General features: G+C 36.7%; 1 protein-coding gene across 1 annotated transcript in view; it reads left to right on the plus strand.

Annotated features, from left to right (window-relative positions):
• Positions 1-20,366, plus strand: part of mcu (mitochondrial calcium uniporter) — a 111,899-nt gene that overhangs the window by 80,910 nt on the left and 10,623 nt on the right. The window contains exons 3-6 of the mRNA XM_073834264.1: positions 7,132-7,195; positions 12,595-12,765; positions 15,159-15,263; positions 15,356-15,516. Coding sequence (XP_073690365.1) covers positions 7,132-7,195; positions 12,595-12,765; positions 15,159-15,263; positions 15,356-15,516 — 501 coding nt within the window. The remainder of the gene's footprint in view (positions 1-7,131; positions 7,196-12,594; positions 12,766-15,158; positions 15,264-15,355; positions 15,517-20,366) is intronic.

The following is a 20,366-nucleotide window of genomic DNA, read 5'->3' on the forward strand; positions in this document are numbered from 1 at the left end:
CAACTGGATCAAACATAAGTTCTTTGAAAGGCTCTCAAAAGAGTGATATGTTTACTAAACCTCTACTTCTCTCATAAACCTTTATGAATGTGCCCGGGAGAGCTGGGGTGGCTGCTTTCAGTGAGTAATGATTTAAAATGATGGTCTGAGAGCAGACAAAGCTACAGCATCTTATGGCTTTAGACTTGGGATATGGTTTTATGTACTACAGAATTTCATGATCATTTTGGAGCTTCATAGCCCTGGTTCCTATTCATTCAATTGTAAGTGGCCAGAGTATTTTTTTTTTTAGAAATGTGCCATGTGTGTTCCACAGAAGAAAAATACAATCTTTCTGGTTCACAACAATGTGAGGGTGAGTAAAAGATGTGAAATAGTGAAAAAAAAATATCTTTTTCACTATTTGGTGGTTTAAGTTGGTCAGGCTGTGAAACCACTTCAAGCTGTAGTTTGAAATGATTTAACTAACGGTTCATCCCATCTGTTAGTCCAGCTGATCATCCTCCTAAAACTGATTGAACCAGTTCTGACTAGCTAGAAACCTTCTACCAGAAGAACTAAAAGGACATAAGTTCTCTGTAAAGTAATGTGTAGTCAGATAATATAAAGTTTACTTTGAATTGTCCAGTAACCTAGATCCAATTTCTTTTTATCCTGGGTTCAAACTTCTTTTGCCTCACGTAAGTAATAGTAAAAATATTTCACTTTCCACTAAAATGCGATACTGCTTAACCATGAATAACATAACAGTTATTTTTATTTTATTTTATTTTATATATAAATACAGAGGAGGTCAAAAGTTCAGAATCTGCAAAATGTTAATTATTTTACCAAAATAAGAGGGATCATACAAAATGCATGTTACTGTTTATTTAGTACTGAGCTGAATAAGAAATTTCACATAAAAGATGTTTACTCTTGATCCTTAATACTGTGTTGTTACCTAAATGATCCACAACTGCGTTTTTTTCTTTAGTAATAGTTGCTCATGAGTCCCTTGTTTGTCCTGAACAGTTAAACTGCCTGCTGTTCTTCAGAAAAACCCCTCAGGTCCCACAAATTCTTTTTTTTAATTTTTATTTTTTTTAGCATTTTTGTTTGTATTTGAACCCTTTCCAACAATGACTGTATGTTTTGAGATCCATCTTTTCACACTGAGGACAACTGAGGGACTCATATGCAAATATTACAGAAGGTTAAAACACTTACTGATGCTCCAGAATGAAAAACCATGCATTAAAGGAAGGGGGTGAAAACTTTTGAACAGAATGTGTATGGAGTTTTTATTTTTTTGCCTAAATATCATATTTTTTTCATTTAGTACTGCCCTTCAGAGGCTACAGAAGATAGCTACATGTTTCACAGTATTGACTTTTTATGCTGATATTCAAATTCAAAAAGTGTTCACCCCTGGTTCTTAATGCATCGTGTTTTCTTCTGGCATCAGTGAGCGTTTTCACTTTCTGTAATAGTTGCCTATGAGTCCCTTTCTGAAGAACAGCAGGCAGTTTAATTTCCTAAAATGTGAAAATTTGTAAATGTCAATATTGTTATACAGTATATACCTGAAGTCTGTCAGATAAACAAAGATGCATTTCAGCTGTTTTAGTCAATCAGCTTTCAGCTATTAACTTTCGTAAATAGTTAGTTCATACATAGTTACAGTATGTATGCAAAATATTTATTGTTGTGTAGGTTGTAACTTACAAACAGCTGGCACAACCAGCACCCCTGTCCCTTGTGTTTTACATGTAAGCACGTAGGTCATGGTGCAACATTAGAGTGATTCATTTGCTTGCAGTAGGAGTGGAAGGAGAACTTCGCTCAGAGATGTAAACAGTCGCTTTTAGCCACAGCAGATTTACTACAGGAACAGTCCACCTGGAAAAACCAAGCGCTAAAGGGTATAGCGCTGATAGGTCATGACTTGTTCCTCACTTGTACCTTATTTGAACTGGCAATGTCCCATTACAAGCCCTGAGCTTTGACTGCTGCATCGAAAATGACACAATTCGAGTAAATCTGCTGTGCGTAAACGTGCTGTGGAGTATTTTCGAGTGCTGTCAGGTTAGTGGGGCGGCGTGTGTGGGTGGAGAGTCAGTGTGTAGATGCGTGATGCGTGGGAGGAAACATTGAGAGCTCTGTTTCAGGAAGACGTGGAGTGGCCTGTAAAACATGCTGACAGACGAGTCTGGATCAGACCTGTTCAGCTCAATGCTCGTTGGACACCAGGTGCACTAAAATGACCACACTGCAAATCTCTGGAATTCTACACCCAAACACACTTTTGCTTTGGTTGATATCTCAGCAAACTCTCTCTCTCTCTCTGTGTGTGTGTGTGTGTGTGTGTGTGTGTGTGAGCTTGTAATGTGGTGTAAGGCAAAGGTCTCTTGAATTCCCATGACCTCAATATAGAATACCCATTCAGTTTGGTCACAACCCCTTCTCTCTCCGCTCTCTCTCTTTGTGGTGATTGTCGTCTCCAGAGGCACAGTGGAAAATGTGATGCATTTTTCCCTAGATTTAAAACATGTGGTTCCCTTCTGGCTGCCTCTCAATTCAGAAACGCCCAACTGCCGGTTTGAGAGAGACGGAGGGTGTTCCATCATACCGGGTTTTTTCTGTGGAACTCTCATTTGCATACTTTTTCTTGTGGTCCTGTTCTTTATACAGTTGTTGCCTCAGATGCAAACAGTGTTTTCTCAGTTCATATGCCTGAAAGGTAGGGTAGGTAATTGCAGAGAGGCTAGCAATAGCAAGCTAGCTTTGAAAGCATAAGATCCTACCCTACTGCAAATCACTCTCCAAAGCCATGCCTCCTCTAAAACACATGAACATGCACAGGCAGACTAGAGGTTAACTAGCGACACGATGAGAGATGGCGTTGGTGGAGGATTAAATGCAACGTTTACCTCATTCACTGGTTACCCTATGTCTCATTCACATTACAGTACAAAGCACATAATAGTACAATAATATCGCCTTTCATTCTTGCTTGGTCTGCAGTAGTGTAATGTAACACGTTGATGGCCTGTCATGTCTGTGCGAACAGGGTGCATGGAGGTATGCAAACCTTCATACATACATTGATAGGCAGGTAAGACAGCCTATAATAGTGCTCAGACCAAAGGATATGATTGGACAAAGATTTTATGGTTCTTCCACAGACGATATAGATACACATAAATACATTTAGAATGCTTAACTTAGTAGTTGCTTTAGTGATGTGAAGAAACTTATTAGAGTCATTTGTCAATAACTTTTGAAACAATGCGTTCAAAGCGGTTCTGGCCTTCAGGTCTGTAAACCCCTCCCTTCCGTAAGCCTACTCTGCTCTGATTGGTCAACTGGCCAAGTCTGTTGTGATTTAGTACAAGTACTTGAGCAAGTTAGCAAGTGCTACCATTGACAAAGCATGCACCTTCCCTGGTGGAAAAAAAACAGCTAAAACCAGCCTAGGCTGGTTGGCTGGTTTTAGCTGGTCAATCAGCGTAGTTTTAGCTCATCATAGCTGGTGAGCAGGACTGGTCTTAGCTGGTCAGGCTGGAAAACCACCAGCTAAAACCAGCTTAAACCAGCTAAGAACAGCCAAAACAGCCTAGGCTGGTTTTAGCAGTTTTTTTTTTTCAGCAGGGTTTACATAAAACAGTAATATAGTGCTACAATCTGTTCTTAAAATATTGACATAAAAACATTGTTTAACACTTATGTAAGCGAATCGTGCCCACAGCTAAAGTTTAGCTGCTAAACTGTAAACTTTACAAAACAATAATGGTGGTTACGTTAGCCAAGTGCTAATGTGACTAACTGATGAAACAATACAGTTTTTTTATTGTAAGTAGACATAGTAGAAATTTGTGTATAAATGCAAAAGAAATACACCAAAACCAAAGACAAACATATGGACAAACATGCAATACAGTTTGTAAACCAAAACATGTCTATATTCTTTCATATTAAACGATGTTATTAGAACAACGACAGTCTGCATAAATCAGCGCATTCTTAGGAAATAGTGGGTTCACAGCAAATTGTCAAAAATATTTCAGTTAGACGATAATATCGCGGCCACCCCTAAAATGACACTGGCCCCCCCATTGGCCACCCCAACCAGAAAGAGTGGAGTTTTTTAGAATTATAATTTTATTTTATAAATTAACACGGACGTTGACAAAACACAATATTAAAAGTAAATATAATAAACTTGTATGATGTGAAGGCTACTGTAGAATACGCTCTCAACCCCTCCCCCTCTTCACATGAGTTGCGGCGACTTCGCCCACTCACACAAGCGCAGCCGCACCGCGAAGCATACATAAATAGTTCAGTTTTGTATGCAATGGCAAAGTGATTGTATTTCGTTTCGTTATTATATTAAGTTAATTTAGAAAAGCGTTTGGAGCATTTTTTGTTCGTTACATGTAAGTTTTTGATTTTCAAAACGACCAGAGAGTCGATCATAGCCTATGTTTGATCAATTTAGCCTTCTCGAATGACCACGACTTGCCTGAAATAAAATCTTTAGATATTAAACATATTAAACCGAAGGCAAAAGCAAAATCTTTAATTAGGCTATGAAATCCTTAAAGACATAATTCTTTAAGGCGAGTCTAATGAGTAAATGGCGTGTCAGGATCGTCAGATTTTTTATTTATTTTTTATTTTTTTATATTTCCTTACTATTTCCCCGACACATTCGTGGTAATTACTTTTGCCGGTGCTTTTGGCTACTGAGCGCACATGATCGCGCAACTCTTCAAACTGCGCTGTAGGCACGCTCGATGCTGCCCATCGGGCTCGTGCTGCACTTGTATTATTTTAATACCTGGTATTTTTTATTTTTTATCTCATTTGAAATGAATTTGCACTCCAAATAAACATGATACTACTTGCAGTTGAATTGCAAAGCGACTTTTTTACTATTTTGCTCTATACAGAGAATAATACTGAAGTTTTGAAGCCTATAACTTATACCAGAAATAACGGTAAAGCCAAAAATGATTGTCTTCAGTTAGACTTAGGCATGCAAAAAAAATTGTTTTGTGCAACCCTAACATTTTTACTGGCCCCTTTCGGCCACCCTATGAAAAAAATCCTGGAGGCGCCACTGGGTATACATCCCATATTAGTGCAAAAAATGTTATATTTTAAGCACTCAATTGAAAATGTACACTTAACATATCAATCGTACTTACAGGTTGTGATTGGTTCGGAGACTCTTGTTGGTTGGTATCATGGGCAAGCGTTTAGCAAATCTGGCATTGAATATTAGAGAAGCAGTCCTTAGTAAAATGATGAGCACACAACAAAAGGTTTGAATTGTGTTGCTGTGGTATCATGGAAAAAGTTATTTTTAACCACTGATTCTTCTCTTAATCATCTTTCAGCAATGAAAACAAAACAATCTTGCTTTCACAGTGGAGAACACAGCATCTTCTTGAAATGGTGTAAACACTGACTAGCGGAGGTGTTTGTGGGCAGGTCGGAGTGTTCATATTTCATGGGCAGGATTATGCTAATGTGTTACCTAGTGATGTATATCGTTAACAGGCAAAAGATTCAAAAATATGATGACTTGTTAAGGCGGCTGAGAGTCACCTCTTTCTTTTGAGAGACAATCTTTATCATGCACTTTTTTAACAACTTTGCAGACTGTTTACATTGAAGGATAGCCACGTTACAACCCCATAAAAACCCATATGGCCTGCTCTTTAAGGTGCATCAAAAGTTTGTTTGTTTGTTTTTTTGGCAAAAAAAGTCCATTGTCAGTAGTGTAGCGATGCATTAAGTGCAGCTTGCGTAGAAGGGATTTTCAAAGCAAGCAGATTTCTGTTGGGCCATGTGTTGAATTTGCATGACCAACTTGAACAGAGATAAACTGCCCCTTACACGAAACTCCCAAACGTGTTGTTTCCTGTTGAAATGACTGACTTCTGCCTGGGAAATTTAGCCCAGCAACAGTAAATATCATTGCACCTTTAAAGGGATAGTTTACCTAATAGTAAATTCTGGCATCGTTTATTTACATTTGTGCTGCTTTAAACCCCTGCGACTTTCTTTAGTTGGAACGCAAATAGAAAAAAAAAAAAAAAAAAAAAAAAATTAAAATTAATTATCATGCCCACTCTTTTTTTTTTTTTTTTTTTTTTTTAATATAATCAAATTGAAGACTAAGACTAAGGAACCGGATTAAGTCCATTTTTTAAATTATTTGTTCAAACCAGATTTGTGAACCGGATCAGTTGATTAATTGAAATGATCTGACTTAAATGTCAGTCTATTCGTGATTCTGACATCTCCCATAAACTCTCCTCAGTGTAGAAATAAGAGTAAAGCAGTGGATGTCAAAATGTGATGTGAATAATGACTGTTCCTCACACAATGCTTTCATATGAGGTCAGAAGACTTAAATATATAGTGTACAATGTCAACTTTTATGGTTCTTCTTGTCATCTTAGAGATTTACAGCTGCAGTCCCCATTTACTTCTATTATATTGAAAAGAGTGACCTGGATATTGTTCAGATTTCTTCATATTTACCTTTTGTGTTTTACAGAAGAAGAAAGTCAGGTTTGGAATAATATGAAGGAGAATAAACAATGACAATGAGTTTCCATTTTTTGGGGAATCCTCAAATTTTGAATATTGTTGCCACTGCGTTTATCCCGCAGTATAAACCTCACATTGGTTCTTCATGACACCTGTTTTTAGTCAGTGCTAAATATATGTAGACAAATGAGTTGGTTAATATCTCACATCCTCATTGATTCAATGGTTTCTGCCTTTGTGTATATTATCAATACTAGTGTGTGTTGCTCAATGCCAAACCCCATCGTATTGTGAAGACAAAACATTTCCATTTATCCCCTGAAGGATTGTTGTAGATTACATAAACACCGTGACGCTTACATCAACTACTCAAAGTGAAAAAAGCCCATCTGCGATGCCAGTGCCGTCATATCTCACGCTCTGCAATCAGTCAAGCCTGGACAAATAGGGAATGTCTGCAACCATTCAAACAGACTCAATTGTGCAAGCAGTTTAGTAACAATATGTTTGTGCCGCTGTACCACTTAATAACTTTCAACAACAAATGACTCATCTCTCGTTCTCTCTCTTCTTCCATTGTAGGGCTGGAAGGACTCCCCCTCATGGCAGGGTCAAAGACTACTGTGTTCAGCCGCTGCAACAGAAGGTGAGTGGTCTTGTTTTTGCTCCTGTTGTTTATTTGAACAGATGCAAATACTGTGACTATTTGCATTACTAATATGGTTTACAAACTAATGCTCGGCCATGAATACCTTTTGGTCTCAGAAGCATGTTTTCAATTTGGTGTTCTCTAAAGGCGTTTCAGAAAATTCTTTAGCCTTGAACCAAACCAACCAGTTCCAAGAGTATACACAACAAATAATATTTGGCTTGAAGTAAATATTTAAGAATCTGTCAGAAAAGACAAGTGACAACCCAGCAAGCAATTTTTGGTCTAAAAGATGTCTATTAGCAATGAAAACACAGCCCAGACGTCTAGGCTAAAACAAGTTTGTATTTGGGCTGTCAGTGAAAATTTAATAGATGTCTAAACATATCCCAATATTAGTCTAGTCATCAATTAAAAAATTTAAAATTAAAATAAAAAAAATTAAACCATAAAACCTTGTAAACGCTGCTGAGTTTGCTTACAGAAAAAAATGGCATGCAACCAAATTCAAGGTTGTTTGGGTTATAGTCAACCCAGATGGTGAAATGACGACTATTGCTTGCTGGGAAGTGACAAAAACCAATGTGTAAGGAATAGTTCACACAAAAATACAAATTTGCTGTTAATTCACTCAGCCTTGCGCTATTCGAGATGTAGATGATTATTTTTCTTGAGTAGAACAGTAAAGAAGATTTTTAGCTGAGACTGAGGTCCTTGGTTATTCATAAAGTGCAAGCTTCTGCCCGTATTTGAGAATAAAAGCATGTCAAGGAACATTAAACATTTTTTAAGACAAAACAGCTTAAAACTACAAGTCATTTTAACTTATTACAATCAAAATTAGTTGATTTAACTTGTGAGTTTAAATGACTTAACATTTTAAGGCAGCTGCTAAACTTAAGTTTTTAAGTTGAAACCGGTGAAAACTTTTTACAGTGTAGTAACTTTTGCTGAGAATTAAAATGACATTTTAACTTATGGGACCATAATGTTGATGAATGTGTTTCATTTAAAATCAGATGTGGAATGTTCCTACTTATTATCTTTAGCATAATAGTTTAATAATATCACTCAGAAAATGAAAAAAAAAAAAAAAAAACTAGCAACATTGCGACATCTGCAAAGTTAAATACATTGTCAACAAAGAAACCTCCTAGCAACTGCAAATACTGCTGTGCAATGCTAGCTTTGTGCTGCAGGTGTACGATTATCAACAGAGAGGATCATTTATTGTATTTTATACACCTGTATCTGCAAACATTTGCTGAACTGGTTTTATCAGCCTTGATGTAAACACCTCAATTGATCTGAATGAGGTTAAACCAAATAGATTTGGATCAGATTGATTAGGGGTGGAGTAGACAAGAAATGAACCAATCAACAAGAAAAGATTAAGCATTAAACACTTGAATCAGACTATTTTCTTAGTCAGATAACAACAACAAAAAGCTTTTAGGCATGCACAGTGCTGCAAGTGTATGTTCATATACATTTTATGTTATAAAAATGTATGCTTGTTTATTTATATCTCATGTCTCATGAATAGGTCAGTGGAGGAAACTGAATACTTGATAAATGTGAACTAAAAAAGCTCTTTAGATATATATTTCATAGTAGCTTTCTCTGTCTCCAAATGCGACGTTCATATAAACAGTACTTTCAGAATTTGAAATGGCATTCTTTCCACCTCCTTGAACTCAGCACATCTCCAAGGCAGTGCTCGCAGTGCTTTGTGGGTATTGTAGTTCTTCTGCCATAACTGTAGTCCTGTAGAGTAGATCCGACTGGAGCGATGATGGAATCAGTGTGTATTAGGAGAGTGATGAATCTCTATCACATTAAGAAATGTATACCCAGCAGGTCAGGAGAGGTAAAGACAGATATAAATACGAGTATGAATGCAGTCTGTCAGTTCGGTGCACTGTAGAGAGAGTGATTTACTTTGCAGTGGATTTTAATAACAGTTGCTGTGTAACAGTTGGATCATGACATGCTGCAGCAGAGCAGCTGATTTAAGCTTTTAATGCTGTCTGTGATGTATGCTACTTTAGTCTGCTTACTGAGGACATCCTGACCAGTGTTGAGGAAGATAGCTGTAACCCACCAAGCAACTTATAATGTTGTAGTTAAACTACAATCAAGCCATTTTTGTTTACTACTCTGCAGTTTACCAACAAAATTGACTAATTTAAACTAATAAGTGGGCAAAGTATTTTTAACTTCAGAAATCAGCGCAGCAGGATATAAATTAGGGTTGATGTCAATCTAAATGAATTGCATTTTACCAGATGACATAACGTTAATATAACTAATAAAACAGAAAAGATCTTGAGCAATCATTGAAATAAACTGAAATAAAGTGGTTTCCTAAAAATTAATCAGACTTCCAATATTAAAGTAATTTTTTTTTTTTTGCATTTTTCTGGATTCTGTTTTTAATGGTTTAATTGCATTTTGAATAATAAAAAGAATGTATAAGTAGTTGAATTCATGGCAACTTGCTTATCACCAAATGCTTATTATAATAGGGCTCTATGGTTTTTTTTCTCTATTTTTCAGAAATGTTGTGTTGTCTTTTATTATTTTCTAGAATCTATGTTTTATGATTTATTATAAATTAATGTTAATTTAAGGGCAGACACTGCAGGCAAAAACATCTTTTTTTTCCATGCACCTATCAAAGTTCCTGGAATTCTCTCGGACTTTGACACTAATATGTCTAAAAAATTAAACAAGAATGTTGAAACTGACTTCATCCAGTGTTTAGATTCTTGTACTAGAAATGTATGCAATTGAGCACATATTTTATTAAATAATGCCACATTTGCATATTAAAACCTAACATTTTAGAAAACTTGTAATACAATAGTTTTTTTTTTTTTGCAATTATCAATGTAATAAATCAACGAAGTAAGATGATAATTATTAGTTATTTTTTTACCCTATTCACCTGCAGTGTCACGGCAAGAAAGAAAACAAGAAAGTGATGCGCAACAACATGGATGAAAAATTGCAATAATGGGCCATTTCTTAAAAAAAATAAAAACGTAATAACTGTTGTTATTCTTATCATTAATTTGAGAAGTATTTTGTACTGCTGTTCAATAGTAATATATGCATATTTGTTTCATAATTTCATAAAGCAGACTATTTTCACAGCTTGTAAAGAAGGCCTTTCGGATTTCTGTGCATATCGATAGTTTTATCAAATTAAATGGTGAAAAGCTCTTGAAAGTGACTCCCAGAACAGCTCTGGAGATGAAGTTCACGTTGAGTATCTGGATTCCCTCCATAGCAAAACGTATAGGACCTTAAAGGGTTACTCCACCCCAAAATGAAAATGTTGTCATTAATCACTTACTCCCATGCCGTCCCAAACCCGTAAAAGCTTTGTTCGTCTTCGGAACACAATTTAAGATATTTTGGAAGAAAACTGAAAGCTTTGTGGCTGTCCAATTGACTGCCAAGTAAAATAACACTGTCAGAGCCCAAAAAAGTATGAAAGACGTCATCAAAATAGTCCATCAGTGGTTCAACTATAATTTTACGAAGCAATGAGAATACTTTTTGTACACAAAGAAAACAAAAATAAAATCTTTATTCGACAATTTGTCTTCTCCGCGTCACCATAGAGCCATTTTGGAGAGTATCCCCTGGAAGCAAAAAGCGTACGCTGTTCTGTATCAGCCGCAACACATGGATACCCTTTCTATGTTTATTTATGGTTTGATTTGACTGAAAACAGCGTGACACAGCTGACAGAGAACAGCATATGCTGTTTGCGCACAAAGCTCCCGTTTTTCATCCAAAATATCTTAAATTGTGTTCCGAAGACGAAAAAACCCTGATAGCACATGTACGTCTTGAAGACGTTTATTTGACGTCTGCATTTACATCTGCAAGACATCTGCAATACATCTATTGGACGTTTCCTATCAGATGTCAAATAGATGTCTGTCTTTAAGATGTTCATGAATTAGAATGTATGTAAAACTGACATTTTACAGACGTCTACCAGACGTTTGTACACAGTAGATGCTTTCCAGATCAAGAGGTCTTTAACTGACATCTCGCAGACATACTTGTGCTATCTTTTACTAAGCTTTTACGAGTTTGGAACGACATGGGTGTAAGTGATTAATGCTAAAAATTTCATTTTGGGCTGGAGTAACCCTTTAATAAAACTATAGTCCTGCATATGTCGCTGACAAATGCTCTTTGTCTCTGTGCCAGACTCGCTGTCCCATCTGGGACTGTCCTGAATGTGAGTATGTGAAATGCAGTTCTGAGATTAAAAAAAAAAAAAAGTACTGGCCCTGCACTTTCTCCTTTAACCTGCTGTTCTCAAACCAGGGAGTCACTCTGGTCAACTGATGCAAAATAAAGCTATATTGCATAAAACTAGTTTCCTCCTATTATAATCACTGAAGCTGTCTACACTGGAAAATATGTGTTCAGCTGACAGACATGACAGTCCAGTTCATACGAATGGCAAGTTGTGCAGCTTCAGCCACTTTATTTTCCTAGTCTGTCTAAAATGGAATTATTTTAATGTACTAATAGCATATGTTTGAATTGATTGCTATGAAGTCCATTCAATATGTATTTAAATCTCTAAGCATAACATCAAAAATAGCTCTTGATGGCATAAAGAAAATGAATCAATTACTTTGGATTTTAAAATAGGTGCTTAATACTTCTCAGTTATCTTTCAGCTCTGAAGTAATTGTAAATAAGGGGAAATGGAGTGAGGTGCATCACCATGAGGGGTCTGAGTGACACGTTAATGACTCCAGTCATTGTAAACCAGACATCAGACCTCTCTGCTGAGCGTCACGGTCCCCCTCAGACTCATTAAACATAACGACTGCAGTAATGAGGCAGTATATAAATGGGACGCTGCAAACACCCTTGGCGTATACAGCTTAAGAAGAGTTCTGGATCTGAGCTGTACCATCTACAGGACAGCTCGAAGCGGCTGGATATTCACTGATAGTAAACTGTGATGTACAGTGACGTCCACTGACTCCACAGTGGCTGGTTTGTTGTTCGCTTAAGAGAGAGCATTCATAACTCAGGCTGGACAGTTGTAATGCTGCAGTAGTGTGATGAATTCTCTTATCATTCAACAGGGCCTTGTGGTTTCCTCTTACTGTCATTACAATACTGCCCCCTGCTGGCACCCATAAGTCTGTTACATACTCTTTAGCAGACAGACTCATTATTTTGTCATTTAAATGTCCTTAATGAGTTTGCGAATCTTGCTTGGTAGTTTCTTGAAGGCTCAATGAATTGCTAGTGAGGTCTAACTGGACTACATTATTACCATGCATAAAAAAAAGTCATTTTGTGTAATTTGGTTTCTACAAATCTAATGGCCAATTATGTGTCTGCAGATGTTACAGTGGTGTATCAGAACGGCTTGCCTGTGATCTCTGTACGTTTGCCGTCCCGACGAGAACGCTGCCAGTTCACCCTCAAACCCTTGAGAGATACAGTGGGTGTTTTCCTTCAGCAGCTGCAGGCGGAGGACAGGGGCATCGATAGAGTCGCCATCTACTCTGCAGGTAGAGTACAACACACACCCCACATCAAAATCTGTGAAATCGAAATTGAAATCTAGATAAGAGTCTAGCTTTGGTTTAACCTTTTGCTGAAGACCTTTCCTAGAAAAGCCCTTCATTATTTTTTTTCATGAATGAATGAAAGTGGAAGGTGATTCCTACAAAAAAGCAACACAAAATGTCCATATTACTCCTACTGTAATGATTTCTGTTCCATATGACTTCAAAAGTATAGTTCAGTAATACTATGTAAATTATGTAGTATGGACATGTTTTTATTTTTTCTTTTCTTGGAGCTTGGCAGTTTAAATCACCATCCACTTCCATGAAAAGTCAATCTTGGATATTGTGTCTAATATCTTGTTTTCTGTTAAACACACATTTAAAGAAGTCTCTTATGCTGACAAAGGCTGCCTTTAAAAAAAATCTCAGCAAAACAGTAAAGGCAGATATTTTTATTACTTTAATATTAGAGGTTAAAGTGTGTAGCACTGAAACCCTATTGTAATTGTTAGTCCTTGCAAACTAGTCCTAGGTTTTTGTCAGATCAAAGCTAAACCAGTGCAGAAAGATTCTCTGGAGAGCAAATATCAATAATGATTTAAAAACAAAATCAAACGCTCTGCTCACCGTTGCAAAGGGCCAAAATGTTCGAAAGGGGCAGGGCCACTTTCTGCAAAATGCTTATAACTCCTGAACGGAATGAGATATCTTTGCCAAACACAGGACAATTGAGTTCAATCTAAGGTCGCAGGACAAAAATCGTGGAGCTTGGCCACTTGGTGGCACAATAAAAGGGGAAAAAACAAAAAAAAATATTTAAAACATAAAAATTGTTGGTCCAAAGTGCCAAAAGTGTCTATAAGGACATTTGCGTATCTCAAAAAAAAAACATGGCCGCCATTGCTGATGAAATTTTGGCACCTATTAGGCATGGTTAATGGAGGCTGATTGGAATGAAACTCGGTGGGCCTGTGTGAATCATGGCCCCAAAGGTCTGTGAGAAATTTGAAAGAAATCGGCCACTTGATATCGCGTTTTTCAAGGACATAAACAATTGTGCATTGCATTGTTTTTCACACATACACACGGTGTTTGTGTATTCGTAGACAACTTTGTCTTGAGAACCACTGCTGCCAATCAAATCTCTTGTTAAATAATTGAGAAGATGTAAAAAACATGCTTTGCGAACCAGTCCTAGGTTTTTTGCTCAGTTTGGAAAAAAACAACAACACTGCAGTACAATTCTCTGGATTCTCTAGGTCAATAATTATCAAAAAAAAAAAAAAAAAAAGGTTAAAATTTACCCTTTGGAAAGCTATGACGTGGTCATTTAGGAAAGGGACCTGTCCTAATGTACCTAAAATCCTATAAATCCTAAATGAAAACTTCACAAAACCTGGTGAGCACATGCGACAGGTGATTCTAAACAAGCAAAGTTTAAAGGACATCAGACCACAGCTGGTGCTATAGCAATCATAAACATTACAAAACAATATTTCTGTGGTAAATTACCGTTGTTTTCATATGTGCTTAAATGCCTTAAAGCGCTTGAACCTGGCAATTGCATCTTGCAGCTCTAAATTAACAAAATATTATCACAGTTTAAAGTGACTAATGTTTTTATTTAAAAAAAATAATAAATAATGTAATTAATTCCTGTGATGCAAAGTCTTCTGTGTCACAATATCCTTCAGAAATCATTCTAATACTGCATGCTTATTTGCTGTTTAACAAACTTTTTTTATGATTATAATTGTTGAAAACTGTTGTGCTTGTTACCTGAAACCGTATATATATTCAGGATTTTTAAAAGAATGGTTTTAATAAAAAAAAAAACATATTTAAAGTATTTACTGTCACATCAGTTTAATGCACTCTTGCTAAAAAATAATACAAATAATAATAGAGTTTTTCGCAAATTATTACTTGAATAATCAGTGTAGTATTGCACATTTAAACACATTCAGTGTTCTCGGCTCTAGGGGCAAAATTAAATTCAAATTAGCAAATTCTTTTGTAGTTTAATCCACAAATCACAGAAGAACATGTGGCTTTATCTGACATGTTTAATTGATAGTACATTGTATAATCTAATTGAGGAACAAGAATAATTTGTACTCTGTGCAAACTGCATATCTGCTCTGTTTCAAGCTCAATTATTCCCGGGTGAGAGGCACTTGAGCTTTCTCTTGCCTGTGAGGCGAGTGAGAGAACTTATCTGCGGTCTTTACCTTTCTCTGTTTCACCTCAGATTGGAAAATGCTTCTTTACCTGAAGAGCATACTAACGCAGAGCAGCAAACCTTTGCGATAAGCATTGAGATCTCTTGTGTTACATAACCATGTCAGTGAGAGAAATGCATTCCTCTAATGTCTCTCTTTCTCTCTCTATAGATGGAGCAAGAATAGCATCCTCTACAGGGATTGACATTTTACTTATGGACAGCTTTAAGCTAGTCGTTAATGACACAACGCACATGGTGCTGCCGCCCAGTAGAGGTGAGTGTGCCCTGTTGCATTGTGTGTCATTATGTGCAAGACTTTGCAGAGGCCCAGCAAAGTTTTTGATATTCTGTTGGCATCCGTTGCAGATCTGCTACCGCATGAGGAAGCAGAACGACTGAACGATGTCAAGTTCTTGGTGCAGCAGCTTTACACCACCCTGCGCATTGAGGAGCATCAGCTCACCAAAGAGAGAGAGCTGATTGGACGACTGGAGGACCTCAACTCTCAGCTCCAGCCCTTGGAGAAGGTGTGTTCATTTAGGTCAATATAACTTAAAACATAGGTTTGTCTTGCACCAAAAGACCATAGACACATCTGGTGTAAACCGTTTCTAGTTCAGAAGTAATTATAAGATTGAAAAGTTTGAAATAAGAATGTCACAATATGAAAATTGTGAAAAACAAAATTGCTATTGCAGGATATTAAGCCACATTGTAAGATATAAATATAGATATACGGCTGCAATTACATGAAACAAAGTCACCATTGCAAATATTACATTCTGTGATCTGAAATTACTGTTGGAAGATATCAAGTCTCAATTTCAAGGTATAAAAATTGCTATTTCGAGACACTGTCACAGTTGCAAGATATACAGTATGTCAATGTGTGATATAAGGTCACAAATGGAAGATATGTTCAATTACCTTTCATGTTTTTAACTCTGGTGCCAACAGTCTTCCATTTGTGATGCAAAGTTCAGAAAAGATGTAATTTATTCAAATGAAGCAGCAATGTAATGCAGCTGCTGAAGTGAAGACAGTGAAGCTCATGATTCATCTCCTGTCAAAGAAAATGGAGAAGTTAATGTTACTTGTTAGAAGTTTCCCTGCTCTTTATGATTCATCTCTGCCCACATGTAGAGATATAACGAACAATGATTTGGGGAAAGCAGAAATTGGCAGCCTTCTTAGTTAATTTTATACAAGCATTGATAATTTTGTTCACAACATGGTGTATTATTATTACATTTGAAATTTGTTTACATAGTCTTTGCTTTGCATTATGTAAATTTACAGCATAGTACACTACCAGAAGTCTAAAGAAGTCTCTTCTGCTCATCAAGCCTGCATTTATTTGATCAACATAAGCAAAATCACTAAAATTGTGAAATATTTTTACTATTTAAAATAACTGCTTTTTATTTGAATATATTTTAAAATGTAATTTATTCCTGTGATCAAAGCTAAAATTTTAGCATCATTACTCCACTCTTCAGTGTCACATGATCCTTCAGAAATATTATGATTTGCTGTTTAAGAAACATTCTTAGTATTTTTATTATTATTATTATCAATATCTAAAACAGTGGATTATTTTCTTTCAGTATTCTTTGATGAATAGAAAGATCCAAAGATCAGCATTTATCTGAAATAAAAAGCTATTGTAACATTATACAAAAGCATTCAAAAGCTTGGAGTCAGTGTGTGATCACCCTGTGATTTTCCAAGTTCTCTTACTTCGAAATCATGGAGGGGTCTACAATTTTCAGCATAGGTGCATTTCCACTGTGAGAGACAGAATCTAAAAATAAAAATCCGGAAATCACATTTGTATGATTTTTTTTTTTTTTTTTTTTTTTTTTTTAGCAATTTATTTGTGAATTACTGTGTCAAGTAAGTATTTGATCACTTGCTTATCAGCCAGATTTCTGACCCTCAAAGACTTGTTATTTTGTTAGTCCAGCTACACTCTGCTCATGATTCTAAATTAGTAGCACCAGTTTGAGGTCTTTAGCTGTCATAAAGACACCTGTGCACCCCACAATCAGCCAAAGTCGAAGTAGCAACATGGGCAAAACCAAAGAGCTGTCAAAAGACACAAGAGACAAAATTGTAGACCTTCACAAAGCTGGAAAGGGCTACGGGGCAATTGCCAAGCAGCTTGGTGAAAAAAGAACAACTGTTGGAGCATTTGTCAGAAAATGGAAGAGGCTAATGATGACTGTCAATGTCCCTCGGACTGGGGCCCCACGGAAAATATCTCCTCGTGGGGTATCAATGATGCTAAGAATGGTGAAGAATCAACCCAGAACTACACGGCAGGAGCTGGTCAATGCCATGAAGATGCCAATGCCATTGTTTCCAAGGCTACTATCAGTAATACACTAAGACGTCATGGTTTAAAATCTTGCATCGCACGAAAGGTTCCCCTGCTTAAGTCAGCCCATGTCCAGGCCTGTCTGAAGTTTGCCAGGGACCATCTGGATGATCCAGAGGAGTCATGGGAGAAAGTCCTGTGGTCAGATGAGACCAAAGTAGAACTTTCTGGTCTTAACTCCATTCAAAGAAGAATGATGAGTATCATCCCAATAATACCATACCTACAGTGAAGCATGGGGCTGGAAGCATCATGCTCTGGGGGTGTTTTTTTGCACAGGGGACAGGACGACTGCACTGTATTAAGGAGAGGATGAACGGGGCCAAGTATTGTGACATATTGGGCAAAAACCTCCTTCCCTCAGTCAGAGCATTAAAGATGGGTCGTGGCTGGGTCTTCCAACATGACAATGACCCAAAGCACACAGCCAGGAAAACCAAGGAGTGGCTCCGTAAGAAGCATATCAAGGATCTGGAGTGGCCTAGCCAGTCTCCAGACCTAAATCCAATAGAAAATCTTTGGAGGGAGCTGTACCTCCATATTGCTCAGCGACAGCCCCGAAACCTGACAGATCTAGAGAAGATCTGTATGGAGGAGTGGGCCAAAATCCCTCCTGCAGTGTGTGCAAACCTGGTGAAGAACTACAGGAACCGTTTGACCTCTGTAATTGTTAACAAAGGCTTCTGTACCAAATATTAACATTTTTTGACTCAAGTGATCAAATACTTATTTGACACAGTAATTCACAAATAAATTGTTAAAAAATCATATAATGTGATTTCCGGATTTTTATTTTTAGATTCTGTCTCTCACCGTGGAAATGGATAAAAGTTTGTCAAGACAAACTTTAAGTTGGGTTGAGAAAGCCAGACCAGAAAGTCTGAAATAGTTTGAAGTAGTTTTAAAAGATTAAAGTTTAAACATTTGGAAGGCAATACAGTCTGTCAGAGATAAAGTGTGTTTCTAGCATGATTAGCAAGGTGCTAGCATGTTTCTAGTATGTTTCTTGCATGATTAGCAAGTTACTAGCATGATTCTAGTTGCAAGGCATAGATAGATATATGGATTAGACCGATTTTGAATGAGTCTCAATGGCTTAGTAATATAGTACATAGAAGGGAAGCATGATTGAGTCTCAATGGATTCTGGAAGTTTAAAATTTTAATTTTGACAGTTGGAGTTTGAATAGTGTTGGCTCATTTGAACCTTCTGTCAGTGTAAAGGAGCGTTCACACCGGACGCGACTTGCGCGAATAAATCGCGCTATTCGCACGTAGTTGGACACTTGAACATTTTAGTTTACTCTCTTCATTCGCGCGTGAAATTTACTTCACAACAGACGCAAATTTGCGTCATGGGAGGGGCGTCTGCCACTCGTCAGTGGGAAAGTAGTTGTAAAATAGGTGAATGAGCTCAATTTGCCAGCTTTAGCTTGCTTGTAGTCTCAATATGTATATATATGTAGGTCAAATTGAGTAAAGAGCGTTTCTTTAAAACTTACCAGATTGTCCGTCCTCTTCACTCACTTTCTTCCAAGCAAGATCCTTTTTTATTCCTGTTTCTATAAAAGTACAAAGATGTATCGTACAGCTCTGAGTAACCACAGACAGTGATTTTGTCCTCCATTGTTGTCAGGAAAGATACAGCAAGTCCGAGTCAGATCAGTCTAAAGAGCTGGGCTGAGTTTGGAGTTTGTAGAGTTCAAACTCTAGGAGGAGTAGTAGTCAGAAATTTTCGTCTCAGAAAAAGAATAAGAAGTTTAATTTGCATTTCTTTAAGTTGGCTTTCTCAACCCAACTTAAATATTAAAATGATTTCTGAAGGATCATGTGACTGGAGTAATGATACTAAAAATTCAGCTTTGAAATCACAAGAATAAATTACATTTTAAAAGATATTTAAATAAAAACAGTAATTTTAAATAGTGAAATATTTCACAATTTTACAGTTTTTGCTGTATCAAATAAATGCAGGGTTGGTGAGCAGACTTAAAAACATTTAAATCTTACTGTTCAAAAACTTTTGACTGGTAGTGTATATTGACCAACATCTCATTTGTGATCAGATTTTCAAAAGCTATAGTCAATAGCAGTTTAATAACATGGCGTCCAGCAGTAGGAATAGCCACTGCAATCAATAATACAGCCATTTGATTCAATTCCAGACCTATTTCTGTCATATTTAGAGCTAAACATGGTAATGCAATGTTTGATATGAAAATAAACACAAAAAATAGCTTTTTTTAATGTAAATGGAATCATAAACTTGCGAAAATGGACATTTTTTAATTGATGTACTCCATTTTTTTTATTAGCAGCACCAGCCACTGAACTGCTCACACAGGGGGATATCACAAATGAATACATTAGACGCGCAAACGAAACATCTAGATTGATACTAAAACACATTATCTGATCATAATGACAACTGATAATTAGGCTGAGAGTCTAATCGCACAGTACATTGAGTGCGTGGAAAAGAGGGTTTTTACACACAGAGAGCTGCCTGAATACTGCTAATTCTGTAATTGCAAAGTTTTGTTAAAACCAAATGAGCCTTGCATTTGGGATTATTTGTGTTCTACAGCATTAGAAGTGAGCAAATCTGAACTAATAAAGCAACAACAATTTCTTTGAAAGGTTTTTAGCAAATAAAAAAGAAATGGTTGTGTCTGTAGTCTACTGGTGGAAAATAGAGCAAAATAATTGTATGAGGAGAACAAATTGCTCAAGATTTTGATGTTAATGTGACACATTTTGCATTTACTTTTACATAAGTTTACTGTAATTTGCCTGTAGTGCTTGTGCATTATATATAGACAAGTCACTGTGATTTTGCCAAGCAAGACATGTTCCTGGATCAACATCTTTTATCCCTTTCCCTAAACCTAACCCTACCCATAATTTATTCCTAAAATCAGAGGCAAATGATAGATTAACATAGAAGCAAGCACCTAACCCTTATCGCAAGGCTAAAACTGGCAAAGTAATCCATCAA

This window comes from Garra rufa, chromosome 2, assembly GCF_049309525.1.
Source record: "Garra rufa chromosome 2, GarRuf1.0, whole genome shotgun sequence".
Lineage (NCBI taxonomy): Eukaryota > Metazoa > Chordata > Actinopteri > Cypriniformes > Cyprinidae > Garra > Garra rufa.